Source organism: Grampus griseus, assembly GCF_964374135.1.
Source record: "Grampus griseus genome assembly, chromosome: 9".
Taxonomy (NCBI): Eukaryota; Metazoa; Chordata; class Mammalia; order Artiodactyla; family Delphinidae; genus Grampus; species Grampus griseus.
Genome location: NC_139003.1, coordinates 84860875 through 84882534, shown reverse-complemented (window position 1 = coordinate 84882534; position 21660 = coordinate 84860875). Strand labels below are relative to the sequence as shown.

Below are 21660 nucleotides of genomic sequence, written 5' to 3'. Positions count from 1 at the left end.
AATAGATAAAGCACCTATAGGAGAGTTATTTAGTGGTATTAGCTAAATACATAACTTTTAAAAATTTAGAACCTTAATTGGTTGTATGAAAAAATATAATTAGGAGTGTATAAAAAGAGCATTTGTTCCCACTTATGTTATTACATTAACCGGAAAGAACTATATGATTTACTGTTTGCATTATAGAGTATAATTTTAACTAAATAATTGTATAATGTCGACTTAAGAGGTCTAGAATGTGTCACTTTTTTTTTTTTAAAGAGAAATTGGGGCTGGATAGTCAAGGGTCTTTTATTATGCATTTCTCTTTTAAAAAAATAAATTTATTTATTTTTAAAATTTATTTATTATTTTCGGCAGTGTTGGGTCTTCATTGCTGCATGCAGGCTTTCTCTAGTTGTGGTGAGCGGGAGTTACTCTTCGTTGCGGTGCTTGGGCTTCTCATTGCAGTGGCTTCTCTTGTTGTGGAGCACAGGCTCTAGGCACGTGGGCTGCAGTAGTTGTGTCTTGCGAGCTCTAGAGTGCAGGCTCAGTAGTTGTGGCACACGGGCTCTGTTGCTCTGCAGCATGTGGGATCTTCCCAGACCAGGGCTCGAACCCGTGTCCCCTGCATTGGCAGGCGGATTCTTAACCACTGTGCCACCAGGGAAGCTCAATATTTGTCACATTTTATATAACAACTATAGTGTAAGATTCAGTGACTAGAGTGGTTTAATTCTGTAACCTAGATACCAATTATAACATCTCACTACTTAATATCTTTGTTTTACAATATATTGAAAAAAGAAGAAGTAATTATACTTCTGCTTTAGAGGCAAATTTTTCCTCCTAGGTCAATGAAGAAAACCTGACTTGAAATCTTTTGCTATGGCAGGAGAGGGAGCCCAAACCACTCTTCCATGTTATGCCTGGCTTGGCTTTCCTATAGGTATATAAGTATTTTTGTTTTCCTGTTACTTTTCTTTTGGTGTTCTTGGGACTACTACTGCTATACTATTTTGTCACTCTATGCATGTTACTAGAGGCTTTACTAATAAAATTCTACTATTTGTTTTTAACAATAATGGCTACATTTATCAAGTGCCTTTAATATACTGGGCATGTGTTGGAAATAATGCATATGTTGCCTTTAATTCTTCTAAAAAAATCTAAAAGATAAATGCTGTTGTCTTTGACAGATGAGAATGCTGAGGCACAACACAATTCAGTAGCTTGTGTCAGTTAGTCAGTTGGTGGTAGAGCTGAAATTTGAACTTAATATGTCTAACTGCAAAGCCTGAGTTATTTCCACTGTACAGTAGACCACCTGTCCGAGGTTTCATTTTCTGTGGTTTCAGGTACTTGGGGTCAACCACCGTCTGAAAATATTAAATGGAAAATTCCAGAAATAAACAATTCATAAGTTGTAAATTGTGTGCTGTTCTGAGTAGCATGATGAAATCTTGCACTGTCCTGCTCCATCCCTCCCAGTTAGTTAATCATGCCTTTGCCCAGCACATCCACACACTGCATGCGCTACCCACCTGTTAGTCACTTAGCAGCCATCTCAGTTATCAGATCTACCGTCATATTCATGTACCCTTATTTTACTTAATAATGGCCCCAAAGCATAAGAGTAGTGATGCTGGCAATTTGAATATTCTCTTGCTGTACCTAATTTATAAATTAAACTTTATCGTATGTATTGTAGGAAAAACATAGTATACATAGGGTTCAGTGCTATTTGTGATTTCAGGCATCCAACCGGTTTTAGAATATATCCCCCCAGGGTAAGGGGAGACTACTGAATTACAATCCATTTAAAGTTTCTTCATCTCCAGCTGTCTTAAACTGTCCCATTTTCAACATTTTGTCCCTTTTTTTTTCTTTTCTTTGCTTTTGGCCTCTAATATGTTAGCCAAAGCAACCTGCCTATTCCTTTTTTTAATTTCTTTCTCTTTTTTTTTTGGCCTATTCCTGAGTAGTGGGAAACATAAGAATTGTACAGTTTGAACTTCCTCTTCATATCTTGAGGCAGAACCATTTTTTGCACTGCTGTACAAAACATAGAATGTTGTTACTGTATGAGTCATTGTACTATTTCCCCGTTATAAAAAAAAAAAGAAACATAGAATTAAGGAATACTAGAAAAGAAGGAGTCTTCAGAGGTCAGTTATTATTGCCCCTGATTATATAAGCACAAGCAGCAGAAGCTCCATGACACCCCCTCATTTCAGCAGTTCACAAGTCCTTGTGTTCTTAGTCGACTGGGTCTGCATAAGTCTTTCAAATCTCGGGGTTCTTAGTGTATCAGTTTTTACAGTTATGTCCATAAGGACAATTCACCCTGATTTCAGCAGTTTCCCTCTGTGTGGATGGGTAAACAACTCCAGAGGAGGAGTCAGGTGTTTTAAATACCATCTGCCTCATGCCTGTCAGATCTCAGCCATCCCTTAAATAGGAAGGAAAAGTTTTCTTCTTTTCCTTCCAAGTTTCTGTAGCCTGTTTATACATTATTTCTTCCCCTATCGTACAACTCTATTTACTGGGCAAGACTTGATGCAGAAGAGCCAGAAGTAGTGCTTATATATGTGCAGGTTATGAGTTAGAAACTGTCTCTTATTTTTAAATATCAAAAAACATTCATGGTAAATAATTCTCTTTATAGTTAGTGGTTTTCTTTCCTAATGTGTGGTAGAAGAGTTTTTAACTAGAAACAAGGGGACCTGATTAGGAGTTGTCCTGGTTCTGCCATTTAGTGTCTGTTCCTGGGAAAATCTTTTAAGTGCACTGAGACCCAACTTTTTGCTCTGTAAAATGAGGATAGTAGGTGAGATTTCTAAGTTGTTCCTATGAAAAAACAAATTCTGTGGAAACTTTTCTGACAACTGCCCCGCTCCAACACTATCTTATTCTTCTCTTGTTGTATCTCCACTATACCCTGCTTATTTCTAGAGTTTTATAAAAGAATTTATGTACTTTCTTATATTGCATTATGATTTCTCTAATTTGTCCTGTACTTCTTTCTTATGTGGATTCAACAAGCACTTACTGCCTGCTGTACACTTGGCACTGTGGGGGGAATGCAAGGAGGAAAGCTATTTATATTTCTCTCTTTTTTTGAAAGGAGCATTTTTAAAATTAATTTATGGCTGCGTTGGGTCTTCATTGCTGCACATGGGCTTTCTTTAGTTGTGTCGAGTGGGAGCTTCTCATTGCGGTGGCTTCTCTTGTTCCGAGCACGGGCTCTAGGTGCGTTGGCTAAAGTAGTTGTGGCTTGCGGGCTTAGTTGCTCTGCAGCATGCGGGATCTTCCCGGACCAGGGCTCGAACCCGTGTCCCCTGCAGTGGCAGGCAGACTTCCAACCACTGGGCCACCAGGGAAGCCCTATTTATATTTCTTGCTTTTAGAGTATTTATAATTTAATTGGAGAGATAATTAGCTGCAGTGTAAGCAAGGCTCTGTATTGTTACTCATCTTGTTTCTTTTTTCTGCATATTGACCTTTTTTTTTGTCTTCTGTGACTGCTGACACTTTAGATGCTTATCACTAGCAACTTGTTTGTATTTACTTGAACCATTTTCTTCTTTTTCCCCTGGAAACTGCATTCATATTGAACATCATTTATATGCAAAACACTCTTCTAGGTTCTGTAGAAGATAACAAAGATGAGTAAGATATGATAACTACAAAAGAGTTTATAATCCAGTAGGGCAGATGGAACAGCTACACAATCAGAATTCAAATCGTAAGAGAGAGAGGCAGTGTTGTAGGGATCTAGGAGTGCTTAATGAAAGAAGCTGAATTTCACCTAGATCTTTCAGGATGTATAGGATTTTGGTAGGCAGAGTTGGGATGGGCAAGACATTCCAGCTCAATGGTATTAGCAAAAATACTGGAGTAAGACATTTGAATAATAATGAATCAAACATTCTGGAATTTTGTGTATGTATACATGTGGATGAGTAGTAGAAGAAATTATTAAAAGATAAGGTGAGTCTTGACTAAGATTCTTGAATGGCATACTATGGGAATTTTCTTTTTTTGGTAGGGTTTGTTTGTTTAAAGCAGAGGAGAGTGCCATGATAAACTATACTTTCAAGGAATATTTGGTCACTCTATGCTTAGTGGACTGGTGGGGAGGAGAGAAACTCTAGGTAGGAAGATCACTTTTTTTCAAAAGGTATTGAATCAATGGTGGTGGTAGCTATGGAAAGCGAAAGGAAGATAGACATATTTTAATGGAAAAATAGACTGAACTGAGCAGGTGACTTAATGTTACAAGGAAATGGAAGAAGGAAGTATTATAAAGGTTTTTGAGAATTTTTTGAATTTTAATGTTAGGCTGTTGTGCCATTAACATAAAGAGAGAATTAAAAGGAGAGCTTGAACCTTAGTTATATGATAAAGATGATGATTTTGGTGTTAACTGTTTCTTACGGGGATGAAGGCGTGGAACTTGGTAGAAGGGTTGGGTTGAGAGATTAGTTTGGGGATTCATTTGCCTAAAGTTATAGTTTAAATCATAGGATTGCATTTTTAGAGGAAATAGAAAGAAGAGAGGAAGCATGCCTAGGGTATACCCTAGGGGAATGTGCAGGTTTGGGATGATAAATTGTGAGTTATTGAGTAGTCATGTAGGATAGTGCAGTTTCACTGCAACTTAGGGAGAATTTTGAGTTGGAGGTCAATAATGTCTGTTGCACTAAGGACTGAGAAAAAAGGGCTGAGAAAACATTGGATTTGGTGGTCTTGATTAGCTTTGTTGGGGGAGGAGGTGTGATAAGTATCTTCTTTCCCCATCCACTGTATGTGCAGTCCTTTCTCTTTTTATTGTATCCTTCATCTTTTTCTTTCCGTTGATGTTCTTATTTTTGTAATTTACTTTCCCTTCTGCCTCCCCACTTCAATTCTGTATCACTTCTCTTATTCTCCTGCTTCCTGCTTGTTCTCAGATCTATTTCCAGCTATACTTATTCGTGGGTGGGGAAGGATAATAGAGGAGGATATCAGTGTTGTTGCTAGACCGATCAGTTTCATGGACTGCATTATTGCAGCGTGAATTATGGCACATATAACAAAGCAAGTAAAACTGTGATCACATGAAGCCTATTTGAGGTTGGGCTACACGAATGTATTGCAGCTGAAAGCTTTAGCATGAAATTCTACCAACATTTCTTAAGAACTGCCAGTGTGGATTTTTATGACACTTATATTTAAAAAAAAAAAAAAAATCTGAGGACTTCCCTGTGGTCCAGTGGCTAAGACTCTGTGCTCCCAACGCAGGGGGCCCGGGTTCAATCCCTGGTCAGGAACTAGATCCCTCATGCCACAACTAAGAGTTCACATGCAAGTAAAGATCCCGCATACCACAGCTGAAGATCCCACATGACACAAGGAAGATCTCTCACGAGGCAACGAAGAGCCTGTGTGCTGCAACCAAATACCCGGGCGGCCAAATAAATAAATAAATTAAAAAAATATTAAAAAAAACCTAATGAGCCTGTATGAATATCCCTCTTTATAACAAAATCTGTGGTTTAGTAAGTCTTAATATTGTGTGGGATTTCTATCTTTCTCTTAAAAACTATTAAATCTAACAAATGTATATATGTATACATATTCATATATGTATACAATTATAATTGTGTTATATTTTCTTTTTTTCTTTTGTTCTTCTCTTTTTAAATTATAACATAACCTTGAGGTAATGTATGTAAAGTGAGGCAGAAATGCATTTGAATAGTTGTAAATGAAGGGAGGACTTGGGAAAAAGTAAGATTATTTGTGTGTGTTTGTTACTTTCTAGTATATTAATTCAGTGTTTTATTTTGAAGTGTTTTTTACTCATCTCTTTCCTTCTAATATGGCTTAAGTGATTCTAATTCTTTCTTAAAAAAATATTTGTCTGAAAATAATTGTCAGTTCTTTCAGGGAGAAGATTTAGGCTAACAACTTATTTATACATGTAATACATAAATATGTATCCCTTTCTGTTGCAGAAATTTTAAATAATTTAAAAGTACATGAAATAGGAACCAAGAGCTCCCTTTGTTCCTTAGGTGTTTGTGTCTGTCCTTCCAGACCTTTTGCTATGCATTTACATACATACATGTTTACATATATACACTCACAGAAAAGAATATTCAGTTTATTTTTTAAAACCTAAATATCCTATATGCATTTTTCTGTAACTTGTACTTTTTAACTTAACAGTGTGTCTTGGAGCTCTGTCCATTAGTGTTAAATTTATATACACATGTACAGTATGTGTCTGTGTGTATGTTTTTCTTTTAATTAACTACATTTTGCCTTTATAAATTTATATAAAGTATAGATTTCAGTAAGCTTTTAATTTTAGAATAGTTTTAGATTTACAGAAAAGTTGGGAACTTTGTACAGAGTTCCCATATATGCTATATTCACTTTCTCCTATTATTAAAAATCTTAAATTTGTATAGTATATTTGCCACACTTAATGAACCAGTATTGATATATTATCATTAACTAAAGTCCATATTTTATTCACATTTCCTTAGTTTTTACCTAATTTCCCTTTTCCGTTCTAGGATCCTATTGAGGATAACACATTTTAAATTAATTAATTAATTAATTTTTGCTCTGTAGAGTTTTATTTTTTAATTTAATTTTTTTCAGTTATACATACACATGTATCTATTCTTTTTCAAATTCTTTTCCCATTTAGGTTATTACAGAGTACTGAGCAGAGTTCCCTGTGCTATACAGTAGGTCCTTGTTGGTTATTTATTCTAAATATAGCAGTGTGTACGTGTCAATGTCAAATTCCCAGTCTTTCCCCTTCCCACCCTCCCTCGCTGGTAACCATAAGTTCCTTCTCTAAGTCTATGAGTCTGTTTCTGTTTTGTAAATAAGTTCATTTGTATCATGTTTTTAGATTCCGCATATAAGCAGTGTCATACGATATTTGTCTTTCTCTGTCTGACTTACTTCACTTAGCATGATAATCTCCAGGTCCACCCATGTTGCTGCAAATGGCATTAATTTATTCTTTTTAATGGCTGAGTAATATTCCATAGTATATATGTACCACATCTTCTTTATCCATTCATCTATTGATGGACATTTAGTTTGCTTCCATGACTTGGCTATTGTAAACAGCGCTGCAGTGAACATTGGGGTGCATGAGGATACCACATTATATTTAGTCATCATGTCTGTTTAGGCTCTTCTTGGCTATGGTAGTTTCTTAGAATTTTCTTGCTTTAGATGACCTTGACAGTTGGAGGAATACTCGTCAGGTATTTTGTAAAATGTCCCTCAATTGGGATTTGTCTAATGTTTTTCTCATGATTAGACTGGGGTTATGGGTATTTGGGAGGAAGACCATGGCTTTGTAAATTTTTAAAATAAAATTTAATTTAAAAAATAAAATAATACTGAAAGGTTTATAGTGAAAAATGGCCATAACACTCTCCATTCCTGTCTCCAGCCCCCTGTCCAGCTGTAACTCTTTAATTTTAAAAAATAAATTTATTTATTTATTTTTGGCTGCATTGGGTCGTTGTTGCTGTGCGTGGGCTTTCTCTGGTTGCGGCGAGCGGTGGCTGCTCTTCTTTGTGGTACACAGGCTTTTCATTGCCGTGGCTTCTCTTATTGTGGAGCATGGCCTCTAGGCGCACGGGCTTCAGTAGTTGTGGCACGTGGGCTCAGTAGTTGACTTGCGGGCTCTAGAGCTCAGGCTCAGTAGTTGTGGTGCATGGGCTTAGTTGCTCCATGGCATGTGGGATCTTCCCGTACCAGGGCTCGAACCCGTGTCTCCAGCACTGGCAGGAGGATTCTTAACCAGTGCACCACCAGGGAAGCCCTGTAACTCTTTTTTAAAAAATTTATTTTATTGAAGTATAGTTGATTTACAATGTTGTGTTAATTTCTGCTGTACAGCTAAGTGATTCAGGTATACATAAATATATATATATACATATATATATTATTTTTCACATTCTTTTCCATTATAGTTTTTTACAGGATATTGAATATACTTCCCTGTGCTATACAGTAGGACCTTGTTGTTTATCCATTCTATTTATAATAATTTGCATCTGCTAATCCAAACTCCCTATCCATCCCTCCCCCGTCTGTAATTCTTAATTCTCATCTCCTTTTAATTCCAAATTTCTAAATAAAATGCTCATTTTGCCTTTTATTTTTGAATCAATCAGTTTTAGACGTATATTGCATTCTTGTTAAGATAAATAAGAATAAATAAGATAAATAAGAATTTAGCACTTTAAAATTTACCTATCTCTGATAATTTCATAAACCTTAGTTGAAGCAATAATCAGGGCTTATTGTGACTTTGCAAATACTGTTCAGTGCAGATCAGAGATCCTTTTCTCTATGGCTTTCTTGGTTTTCATGTAGCTAAAAATTGCCTCTCTTTTTCATTTACATATATACTTATTGCTTCATTTTCTGTCTTATTCTCTGTTGTGTGATAAGAGGTAATCTGGCAATTCCCCTTTATTCCTGGGGGGCCTTGTTTCTGCAGTTCTCCATTCCTGTGTTTCGACCTGAACTGTTACCCTTTAAGCCAGCTACATAGCTTTCATACTGATATTTTCTTGTGTTGCTCTCCTGTGCTCTGGGTCCCTTGTTTCCTGGGTCTCATGTCTTCTTCCTTCTTTGTTTACTCCTTTTACTTAGCATGCCCTCATGTAACTTCCTCAGAAAGGATGCATGTGTGGTAAAAATTTTGAACTTTTGCTTGTCTGAAAATGTCTTCCATCATGCTTGATTGATAGTTTGGCAGATTTTAGAATTCTAGGTTAAAAAATATTTTCATTACGAATTTTGAAGTTACTGCTGTATTACTTTCTAGCGTCTACTGTTGCATTGACGGAGTCCAGTTCCACACTGTTACCTGATCTTTTATATGCGATCTTTTTTTTTTTTTTCCCGCTTCTTCTGGAGGCTTTTAAGATCTTTTCTTTATCCCCAGTGTACTGAAATTTCATGAGGGTGTGCCTGGTGTGTTTGGGGCCAGAGGGGCTACAGTGGTGAAGTCCATTCTTTGTACTCATGCCTTGAAGAATCTTCATTCTGGAGACTGATCTTTTATGGGAAATATTTATTTATTGATTTATTTATTTATATTTTTCTTCCTTATGCAATTGGTTTCTTTTTCTGAAATTTCAGTTAATTTGATATTAGATCTCCTGAATAGATCCTTTGTGTTGCCTTATTTTTTGCTATTTTTCACTTCTTTGTCTTGTTGCTCTGATTTTTGGAAGATTATCTAAACTTTATCTCTTCCAACCTTTTAATTAAGGCTTTCTGTTTTGCTACTGTCTTTTTAATTTTTAAAAATTCTTGTTTTTTAAATTTCCTGATTCAGTTCAGCTTGAGTATTTTAGGGAAGTACAATCAGCTTGTCTTTGCCTTGCCTAGGGTACCTGAGCCTTGAGGCCTGTTCAGTTCCTCCAGAAAATGAAAGTTTCAGTGTTTGTCTTAAAGGGTGAGATTGAAATGATCACTTGAATGTTTGGGGTGAGGGTGGGAGAACTGGGAAGTCCAACTCTTTCTTATATAAACTTATAAACAATTTCCCTTGTTTTAAGATCCCTGTATGTGCGTATGTGTGTGTGTATATATACATATACAGACGTATATACATAAATGTGTGTATATGTGTGTGTGTTTATATATATACACACAGTATACATATATATGTCAGATTTGGGATCCTTTTATAGATTTACATTTATCAACTTGCAGTTTTCGTCTAACGTATCATGAACATTTCCCCCATGATGTTAACTGTTATTTAAACATGATTTTTAATGGCTTCATAATTTTCCATTTCTGAATATAACCAAATTTATCTAACCAATCTCCATTATTAAACATTTGTTATTTACAATTTTTCACTGTTAAAAATAATGTGGGATGAAGACCCTTGTATGTGTATTTTTGTGCAGGCTTGGTTTTCTTTTTATTAATCTTAGTTGTGGAATTGTGGGATCAAAGGAATGATGAGTTTTAATATTTTTCCAACATACTGTTAAATTGCTCTCCAGTAAAGACTATCAGTTTACGCTCATCACTGTGTAGAAGTGCCTATTTCGCTTCACCTGTGCCAAGCAGCACTGGTTACTGTTATTTTTAAGAAAAATGGTCTTTTTAAAAATTTTGTGTCCATGTAAGATGATGGATATTCACTAAACTTACTGTGGTAATCAGTTCATCCTGTATGTAAGTCAGATCATTATGCTGTATACACGTTAAGCTTATTCAGTGCTGTTTGTCAGTGATATCTCAATAAAAATGGTCAATTTGATAGGTGAAGAAATGATTTCATGTTATTTTAATTGAGCTTTTCTTCATGTTTGACATTAGCATTCTTTGAAATTTGCTTGTTTTGTGTCCTTTGTATCTTTTCCTATTTTCTTTTTAAAATTTATTTTTCTATTTTTAATTTTTTTGGTGGTAAATTGTGAAAGTTTTTTATATAAAAAGAATTCTGCATAAAAAAGAAATCAGCCCACTGTCTTTTGGGGAAAATTATTTGTCTTTATTGAGACTTACCCAGAAAAATTTTGGATCCCTACTGTTATTGGAGGAACAGCTGTATTAAATCTTAGAACTGTTTGTCAGAAATGACCAGGTCAGTTAGAAAAGGGATATACATTTGAAGAACTACTACTGAAAGACTTTCAGGACTAAGAATTCCCTTCCTTGCCATGGAAAAGAAGGAAGGATTAACAAAGATCAACTTAGAGCACCTTATTGGAGAGAAAGTCATGATGTACTGTAGAAAATAACAGTAATTTCTCACTTTTATTACAGGACTTGTTTCATGCATTGAACAAGCATTTATTGAGGGAGAGCCTTCTCTACCCTCAAGGAATGTACACTGGTGGGGTTAGGAATGATGCTAAGAAGAAAGATATGTTTGTAACTGACTAGAATACGGTGTGATATAGAGAACCTGCTTGCTATATTATAGCACAATGGACCTGGTCTAGTTTCTTAGCACAGAACAAATGAGAATGAGCCTATCAGTGACTGCCAGAAGTTAGAGCTGTCACGTCTTTTACCTGGAGTGATTAAGAGACAGGTGAGACAATAAAAATGAAATGATTCTCAGCTGCTATTTAGTTTTGAACAGTTAATTTTTTCTTCTGTTTTTGAGGTCACTATGAGGATGACAGTGAGAGTTAAAATTTTTGTCAAAATGAAAAGAGTAAATTATATTTCTTACATTTTTGAAAGCAGGGATGTATACAGTACATTTTTTAAAGTAATTAGAACTGTTAAAAAATGGGTGGCAATCTCCTGTTATCTGGAAATCTGTGAATTAATTCTGAAGATTTCAGATGAATGGTTTGTTGATGTATTATTTGATCAGTCTCTTAAAAGTATTTACAAAGCTTCTTATGTTTTGCTTTCTTACTGGAGCAGTTCATATAATACTTGTGTGTGTTTTTCATCCCTACATTATTATAATGACATTAATACTTGTGGAGACAAGTGAATTTTATTATAATCAGATGAAAACATTTATTTTGTTATTTAAGAACTGGTTTCCAAAGTGGTACTTATAATAAAAATCAACTGATACCTTGTCGATTTTAAGATTCTTTAGTGCAGCACTATTACTCATTTTTATCTCATACACGTAAATGCTTAATAGAAATGTATTGGGTGAGTGAAATACATGTTACATTGATGCATATGTGGCATATACTGCTAAATCATAAGTTGACCATATGTTTGAAAATCCCATTTATATTTTGTTTGAAATTACTTTCATCAGCTTTCTTTTTTATATCTTAACTTCTACGTATAAGGTATGTCTTTAGCCCATGTGTGTTTTTCCACATATATAATTTAAAGTATGTTGTGAGTTGATAATGACTTATTTATTCCTTCTCTTTCCCTCCATTCTTAGATTCCTTTTGCATCTTTAAATTCAAATCATATCACGGGTCTCTTAGCATCTGTGTTCCGTCTGTCCCCTATCCCCCTTTGTATTTTCAAATAAAAAGTGTCCTTATGTTAAATTGGGCTTTTCAAAACAGATAATTTGTTGTTCTTATGGTGGAATAATTCTCACTTTTATTCTAAGAATTGTGATGGGAAGATGAGCTAGAAATTCTTTCCAAGCCTTAGATTAAATCATGAAGGATAAAACGGTACAAATTCATGGCCATGAAAAGAAGTAAAAACTAAGAATGACACTTGTTAAAGAACAATGTATAACTGTAAACTTGATGCCAGGGAGTCTTTTCCTTGTGAAAAGACCTCGAAGTGGCTTTTATAAATATGAATGCATGACAGTGTGGTAGCAGCAGACTTGAGGTTTTATAGACAGTGAGGTTCTGACTTGTTATGGCCCCAACTAGAGAGCATGCGTGCCACAAACTACAGAGCCTATGCGCTCTGGAGCTCCGGTGCCATAACTAGAGAGAGAAAACCCTTCAGGCCACAACTAGAGAGAAACCCACGTGCTGCAACTAAGACCCGACGCAGCCAAAAAATATAAAGTCTTTATTTAAAAAAAAGATAAAGAAATGCTTTTCTTCTATGTATATATAGACTGATTTGTTTTTGCTTCCTTTGCTTTGAAGGTTTTGGGTGTAGTATAGGGTAGGAGGTAAATGCAGTTATGTTGTCAGTCACTCTTATAGTCTTGACTGTGCCACTGTTTTTGTTTCCATAGGTGTTTTTTGTATAATGACTTCACACCTTCAACTTATTTTTACTTGAACTATTTAATACCATACTTAAAGGCATATTTCAAAACCCCTTTTCCTGTATTACAAAACTAATATGCTCCTATTGCAGAAACTTAGAAACTTTTTGCCACTTAAAAGTAATGGCTTACAAAAAGAAATGAAATTGAGTTATTTGTAGTGAGGGGGATGGACCTAGAGTCTGTCCTACAGAGTGAAGTAAGTCAGAAAGAGAAAAACAAATACTGTATGCTAACACATATATATGGCATCTAAAAAAAAAAAAGGTTCTGAAGAACCTAGAGGCAGGACAGGAATAAAGACGCAGACATAGAGAATGGACTTGAGGACACGGGGACGGGGAAGGATAAGCTGGGACGAAGTGAGAGAGTGGCATTGACATATATACATTACCAAATGTAAAATAGATAGCTAGTGGGAAGCAGCCGCATAGCACAGAGAGATCAGCTCTGTGCTTTGTGACCACCTAGAGAGGTGGGATAGGGAGGGTGGGAGGGAGATGCAAGAGGGAGGGGATATGGGGATATATGTATATGTATAGCTGATTCACTTTGTTATACAGCAGAAACTAACATACCATTGTAAAGCAATTATACTCCAATAAAGATGTTAAAAAAATAAAAGTAATGGCTTTTAATGATTTGCAGTATTATCTTTCAGTCTGTTTTCTGAATGTGTATATTAATCATAAATTTTAAAAAATTGTGATGTGTAGAGGCAGGAGGTATATATGAGAAATCTCTGTCTTCTGTTCCATTTTGCTGGGAACCTAAAACTACTCTAAAAAATAAAGTCTATAATGTCTATAAATAAGTATATTTATAAATAAAGTCTATAAAAATTGGGTCATATTATATTATAGTTTTATTTCCTGAGAAACTAGTTTAATTTTATTCTGAAAAAAATTTGTTTTGTGACTGTGATGGTTTATAGTGTATCATATTCTTTATATATGTCATTAAAATTCTATAGTTATTTTAATCTGTGGGGTTGGAAGTCAGGATCGTGGTTACCCTTAGCAGTGCTGCATAATAAAGACTGGAAGGGGGTACCTGAGATGGGTTCCGGGTGCTGTTCATTTTTGTGAAAATTGAACTGTATACTTACGTGCTTTTTTCTGTATGTATATTATACTTTAATAAACTTTTAAAAGTTTAATAATTATTGAAATAATACTTTTAGGTTAATAAGATTAATAGGGAAAAGAAATGCTGAGACATTTCAGATGACTCTTTTCTTCAGTTGTGGTTAATAATATATAACTAGTTCATTTAAAAATGTGTAGTTACTTAGGCAATATTAACTTATATATGTGTCTGAGCTCCAGCTATTTGTACTGACATTTTATGGCTGGATGACAGCCTATGACACGTTTTCAAGGACTTTAAAACAACAAAAAGTAAGAGTAGTGAGCCAATCTGAAGTGTGAGAACAGCTTAATCTATTCTAGAATTTTAGAATAAGTTGTATATGAACATATGAGGACTTTATCTAGCTTTTTCATCTCTGTGTCCCTAACTTTTTCTTATACTCAGCAATGTGTATTTGTTAAGTCAGTGAATCCCTGTTTTAGTTTGCTCAGCCATCAACTGTCCTCTCATCTGCTTTGAGTATTATCACTTTAAAAAAAGCACTTTGTCAGTTTGATAGGTGAAAATATCTTGTTTGAATTTGTGTTTTTTGAATTAATAAGTTTTAAAATGTTTATTAAATACATAGATTTAACTTTTTTGAGAATTATCTAGTTAAGTAGTTTGGAGAGTCGTTCAGTACGGTAGCCCCTAGACTCGTGGCTTTTTTTTTTTTAAATTAATTAATTAATTTAATTTTTGGCTGCTTTGGGCCTTTGTTGCTGCATGCGGGCTTTCTCTAGTTGTAGCGAGCGGAGGCTGCTCTTCGTTGTGGTGTGTGGGTTTCTCATTGCGGTGGCTTCTCTTGTTGTGGAGCATGGGCTCTAGGCGAGCGGGCTTCAGTAGTTGTGGCACGTGGGCTCAGTAGTTGTGGCTTGCCAGCTCTAGAGCGCAGGCTCAGTAGTTGTGGCGCATGGGCTTAGTTGATCCGCGGCATGTGGGATCTTCCCGGATCAGGGCTCGAACCCATGTCTCCTGCATTGGCAGGTGGATTCTTAACCACTGTGCCACCAGGGAAGTCCTCATGTGGCTTTTGAACAGTTAAAGTTGAGCTACTTTGAATTGAAATGTGCCATAAGTGTAAAATATAGACTGGAATTTGAAATCTTATTATGAAAAAAGGAATGTAAAATATCTCAGTAAGTTTTTAGTATTGGTTCCATGTTGAAATGATGTTTTAGATGTATTGGCTAAATAAAATATTATTAAAATTAATTTCACTAGTTTTGTTTTGTTTCTAATGTGACTACTAGAAAATTTAAATTTACGTATGTGGTAACCATTATATTTCTGTTTGCAGAGCTGATCAAGACAGTAATCTAAACATTAGGTGACTAGGACCTGAACTTAGGGTAGTATTTATAGAAAGAGAAGTAAGGAGGGATTTTAAGAAATTATGCAATTGGCATATATGTTATATAATCTTGGGTGTTAACATTACAGGCTTTTTGCAGTTTTGTGTGTTTCCATCATAGCTTTGTAACCAGTAGTAAGCTTTTTGAAGATAAGGATTTTATCACTATTTTAAAATTCTCCTCTGCATTTCGTCTTTTGCTGGGTGCATAGGAGCTTGATTGAACAACAATAATTAAAAGGACATCGAGGGCTTCCCTGGTGGCGGAGTGGTTGAGAGTCCGCCTGCCGATGCAGGGGACACGGGTTCGTGCCCAGGTCCGGGAAGATCCCACATGCCACGGAGCGGCTAGGCCCGTGAGCCATGGCCGCTGAGCCTGCGCGTCCGGAGCCTGTGCTCCGCAACGGGAGAGGCCACAACAGTGAAAGGCCCGCGTACCGCAACAAAAAAACAAAAAAAAAGAACATCGAATAATTTTATATACACAAAGTTTGAATTTTTAGAATGCAGGTCAATGATTCTTAGAGTTCCTATACCCTTTATTTTAATATCATAATATCACCAGTTAGCCATGTCAGTCATATCTTTTTTAAAAGGTGCAAGTATAAGGGAACTAACATCTAGTCTTATATATATACCAGGCTCTGGGTAGTCATTTTATATCTTTCTTCATTTAGTCCTTGTAGTAACCCATGAGAAAGATATCAACCATTATTTTACATATTAGAATATTGAGAATGACTATTTTTTCCAGTGTTATGTTAACCAATCCAGATATGCCCAGCTTCAAAATTAGCCCCTTTTCCGTTGTAGTTTACTCTCTCGATTAAAGTTAGCCACTTACTTTAAGTGATTTGAAGTTAGTTTGTTGTTGTATTGGACATTAAGTATGTGAAGAATAATCTTTAGGATAAAGTGTGTAGTGATAAATTTTGATAGTTTATGATGTATTATATATTCCGGTGTTCAATATATGAAAGGAAATTTATAAATAACTAAAACCTTAGAGAAAGAAAAAAAAACATGTTTGTTTTTCATTCTAATTTTCTTGGTGTGTTGTAATTCTAGAAATTTCACTGTAGTTCATGAAAAAAATAAAATTTTAAAATAGTTTTAAATATTTATTTTGTCTTTTAGATAAAATCAAAGACAAAATTAAAGAAAGGGATAAAGAAAAGGAAAGAGAAAAAAAGAAGCATAAAATAATGAATGAGATCAAGAAAGAAAATGGAGAAGTAAAGATTTTGCTGAAAAGTAAGTTTATATTAAGTGATTTCAGTTGTACTGTGTTACATTGTTCAGTATATATGTATTGGCTTAGTGATTAAAGTAAGAAATGTTATTTGGTGCTGAATTTTGCTGGGAATAAACATTTGTGGTCAGACTATGAAAGGTAAATATAATAGTGGGGTTTTCTAATCTGTGTAGTAATATGTCTTTAGTATATTTATTTAGTGAGTTATTAGAAAGTACTAAAGGTAATTATAAGGTTCCTTAAATTATTTGAAAATAGGTTCTCTAACTCTGTGTTTATATTACTAGTCTTTATCCATATTTAGATAATCTAAAATAAAAGGCTAAAGAAATTTTTAGCATGATAGTTATGGTGGAGGAAGAGATCTTATCAATATTTGATGATAATCACCATAGCATAGTCTGGGATTTAGAGGGAGCATTTTACTCTGAGCTAAATAAGGAGGTGTTGTTTTACTGTTTGTTTCTTGCATGCTTAAGAATATACTCTTTTTGTTTCCTGTTTTTTCTCATTACAACTATTTTTAGTTGTTGTTTATACATAGGGGTGGATGGTGAGGTAATAATATAAATCCTGTCAATAAATCTGAACTTTTCCAGAGAGAATTTGTGATAGAAGGATAGTTTTAAATTCACTCAGATAGCAAGGTAAGAAGAATCAGTGGCATTTGGTTGCTAGATAGCTAGCAAATTCATTTGCTGCCTCATCAAGTTAACAATTTGTGGATCAGAACACGTTGACTTTGATTAATTTCATATTGAATTTATGTGTGGATAAGCCTTTCTATCTGCATAAGGGAGAAAAGGCCATAGCACTGTAGGGTGCAATGAAATTACTGGTTAATTTATATTATTTAAGGTAAACAGTATTAGATTCTATAATTTCATTTCATTCTTTGTCATGTTTCCAGATGTTCTTTGGTGGCACTTTGTCTAAGCTCTATTTTCTACTTGTCAGAACTTTATTTTCTATAAAATTCTTTTGACCTTGAAGAAACATGTCAGAGCTTAAGTTGATGGCTACTTGGTGAATGCTCATGGTCCTTTTGTTCTATTTTTTTGCCAGTGTGTTTTATCTGTGTTGTCTAAATAGACTGTAAGCCTTTGAGGCAGGAGTTGAATATAATCACACTAGTGCTCTACAGCAGCTAATGATTAACACTTGAAATGTTTTCTTACCTTTACCCTCTTGGTTTAGTCAAATAGTCATTTTTTATTGGTTTAGTCATATAGTCATTTTGTTATCCGTTTGTACAGTGATGTAAATTCCTGTCACTTGGTTGAATGTTAGATTCCTAACATACGATTAATGTGAAGTATGTGAACGTAGAAATTACATGTGCAATCAGAATTTTAAATAGCCTGAAAAGTGGAGATTTTCCAGTAATATACAGTGGTAACCTTGACTTTGAAGTAAATGAAAAATTTAAGAGGTATTTTAAACCGAGCTAAACTAAAACCTAGTGATGATAGAGGGGAAAAAAAGAGATAGATTTGGAAATAAATTGGTGACCTCTGGGATGACCATAGGAAAATCTATTTATTGTAAAATGGAGGTAAATAATAATTTAATTACTGTCTTACAGGGTTGCAGAGATTAAATGAGGTAAAGTAAGGGGGAAGTGCCAAGTACAGTTGTCTAGCCCTCAGGTATTCAATAAGTAGCTATGAATGTTACTTATAAACACATGAAAGATTAACTCTTGTGATTAAAAACAATGACAAAACTATCTCCCCTCCTAGTGGTTAGTATATAGATAATTAAATGAATAAAAACATGATTAATTTGAGAAATTGTGCCTGTCCCATGGTAAGCACTGAGTAAGTGTAAGCTATTGTTACCATCTGGCAAAAACAATTTGTTCTGCTTGTGTGGCCGGCCATTTCCCAAGTGAGCCTTATGATCAGGGAAAGGCATCCTTTGTTACTGGTGTCCTGGAGCAACAAGAGAATCAGTTAAGTGGGGGCAGTAAGTATCCTATTATTTACTACTTTATGTCCCTTTTTCTTTTATGGCTTTCAACTTTTATTCTCTCCTTAAAATTTTCTCCTTCTGATAATGCTAACAATTGCAAGCTATGGCAGACGCAGGCATTGATTGATTGGTGATGACACTTGAATATCTGACAGTAGATGCTAACTCTCACTCCATGGGACTTCCCTGGTGGCCCAGTGGTTAAGAGTCTGTGCTTCCATTGCAGGGGGCACGGTTTGATCCTAGTCCAGGAACTAAGGTCCCGCATGCTGCGGGGCACGGCCAAAAAAAAAAGAAATTTTTTTCTAAAAGGGGGAAAAAAATAAAGTAACTAACTGTTAACTCCACACCAGTCTTATTTCTTCCACATTTTCATTAAAAACTGTGTTATGACTAGAAATATGTACATGATTATATACATGCTAGAAATGTTTTATTGATGCAGAAATCTTGTAAATGTTTTTCACTGATAAAATAGGAGTTTGCTTTATTAGAAACAGTTTAAAGGAACAAATAAATTTGAAACATAAGCTTATTTAGCTCATCCTTTTATATCTAATGTCTACCAACTACTTTTTCTGAGTACACTTATGTGTTTCAGCCGTTTTATGTTGTTTATTGATAAGGTGTGAGAACATGGATGTTATGATTACAGTATTCTTGAGAGTAAATTTTATCATTATAGCCTATCAGTGAAGCTTGCTGACGAGCAGGTAGAAAGGGGATGAAAAGAAGCCAGTGTTCAAGGTTATTGGTAGTGTACTGAAGGTCACAGGTAGGTAATTCATGACAGGAGGAGCGAAGATGTTGCTGTGTCAAAAAAGGAAAGTCATTCCCCAAAGACCAAAGGTTGAAAATAGCTAAGCTAATTACTGCTTTCTGTGTATGATAATGGAATTATATATATATATATATATATATATATATTACTTCCCATATTAGATATGAAATCATATCCAGTATCTCTGGGCAACCTTTATTTTTCCTTTATTAACACTAAAAATATACTAAGGTTAGGAGTGGAAATTAATTCCAGTGATTTTGTGATTTTTAAAGATTTTTTAAAAATAATTTGCCATTAACAACGCATGCTGTTTTTTTAATCTGTGTGTGGTTTTTTTCTGTCTCTGTATGAGTTCTTCTTTCTTCTGATTGTGTGTGTGTCTCCATTTCTCTCTGTGTCAGATTCTCTCTTTGGCTATCTGTGCATGTGTGTGTCTGCTTGGTGTGTGTGTGTGTATGTGTGTGTTTGAGGTCCACTATGCATATGTGTGTGGCTCTTTGTGGGGAGGGTCTCCCATCAACCTTATACTTTTATACTTTTTGAGGGTCCATATTACTTAGCAATTCTTTCCGTTATAGGTATTTACCAGGATCCTTTAAAAAAAAAACACTGTAGTTCTGATTTATTGGGCTCCGTTTGAAGAATTATGAATTTAGAGTAAATATGTACTTTAAATACCTTTCAGTATAAGAGAAAAACATTAGCATTCAAAATGATCTTATCTCCTTAAGTATTTAAAAATTTCCTACATATGTATCTGTTGCATTTCATGTATCATTCCAAGACATTAAATGAGTGAGAGATTGTATAAAACTTTAAAAAAAATTACCTAGTAAAGGCTAGTGCCTTGATTTGATTTAAATGTAAAGAATGCATTTTACCTGTACCCACTGAGGGGGGATCCCCAAGACTACCCCCAGGTTTGATGATTTGCTGGGAGAATTCACAAGACTCAGCATAAATTTGTACTCATGGCTGTGATTTATTATAGTGGAGTATATAAAGTAAAATTAGTAAGGAGAAAAGGCAACATGTGGCAATTTCTGGAGGAAGCTAGGCACAAGCTTCCAAGAGTCCTCTCCTAGTGGAGTCACAAAGGATGCACTTAATTCTTCCAGCAGTGAATTGTGATAAAATATGTGAAATGTTGTCTACCAGGGAAGCTCATTAGAAACTCAATAGTCAGGGTGTCTACTGGGAGCTCGTCACATAGGCACCCCCTGTGTAGCATGTAGCAAAATTCCAGAAGGAAAACAGGTGTTCAGTGTAAACCATATTGTTTGCACAAACATTTCAGGTACACTGAGCCACTCTTATCAAGGAATGGTAGTAACCTTCCCAAAATACAAGTTCTCAGATACCAGCCAGAGGCCACCCTTGCAAGCAGGCCTAAGGATAGCAGTCTCAGATGTGTTATGTTTAACTCTTTTCTGCACACTGTGCTCACTTTAGTATTTAATTACAGAGCAGTTTGTCATGGAAGTTTAATTACTTGATGCTCAATATAATAGTCTCTTGACTAATTTCTTATTAGTTTGTATTTTCCAGTTTCTATTATACTACTACTGTTTTCATCCATCCTTGTGACTAAGAAATAGACAAACTGTTGTACCTATTTTATTTTAAAGTAACATGACTGGATATTTACTATTTTAACTTTAAAATATGTGTTAGTTGTAAATATAATAGGATATTAAGCTTATTTTTTCATTCAAATGAAATTCTGCTTATTTTGGCAAACCATTTAATTTGTACAATTTTACATGTATTTCCAGTTTAGTTATTAATTATACCTAAGCCCGTTAAACTTTAAGTCCTGTTTTTTAATACACTACTGTCTTTTTTGCTTGACTCATTTGGATTTTACTTACATATATTGAATATAAACCTCTTTTATCTTTCATTTTGATTAACTCCCAGTTTTTTTTTTTTTTTTTTTTGCGGTACGCGGGCCTCTCACTGCTGTGGCGTCTCCCGTTGCGGAGCACAGGCTCCAGACGCACAGGCTCAGTGGCCATGGCTCACGGGCCCTGCCGCTCCGCGGCATGTGGGATCTTCCCGAACCGGGGCACGAACCTGCGTCCCCTGTATCGGCAGGCGGACTCTCAACCACTGCGCCACCAGAGAAGCCCTTAACTTTTTATTATTAATTTTTTCCTAAGATTTTAACCTGAATCTGATGTTTTGATAGTTTATACCTGGGTAGCAAGTATGAATTTGTTAATATATTTTAAAACTACTTACATATAGACTCGAGAAAATTAATACTGTATTAAGTGTTGCATTTTATGACTTTGCAAACCTGCATAATCAATAATGTTGACAGATTTTTAGTTTTGCTTTTCATAATGATACCAATTTGGTCTCCATTGCATACTTACGAATTTTTAGAAGAGATAGTTTATTATTAACATTAAACTTTGTTTTTTCAAGAATTGCTATGAACT

At 35.0% G+C, this 21660-nt stretch overlaps 1 protein-coding gene across 1 annotated transcript in view; it reads left to right on the top strand.

The window, feature by feature from the left end:
- The window catches only part of RSBN1L (round spermatid basic protein 1 like), a gene marked incomplete at its 5' end in the record, with an annotated part of 65129 nt that overhangs the window by 15215 nt on the left and 28254 nt on the right, over positions 1-21660 (top strand). The window contains one exon of the mRNA XM_082661645.1: positions 16338-16454. Within this exon, the coding sequence (XP_082517771.1) occupies positions 16338-16454 (117 nt within the window). The remainder of the gene's footprint in view (positions 1-16337; positions 16455-21660) is intronic.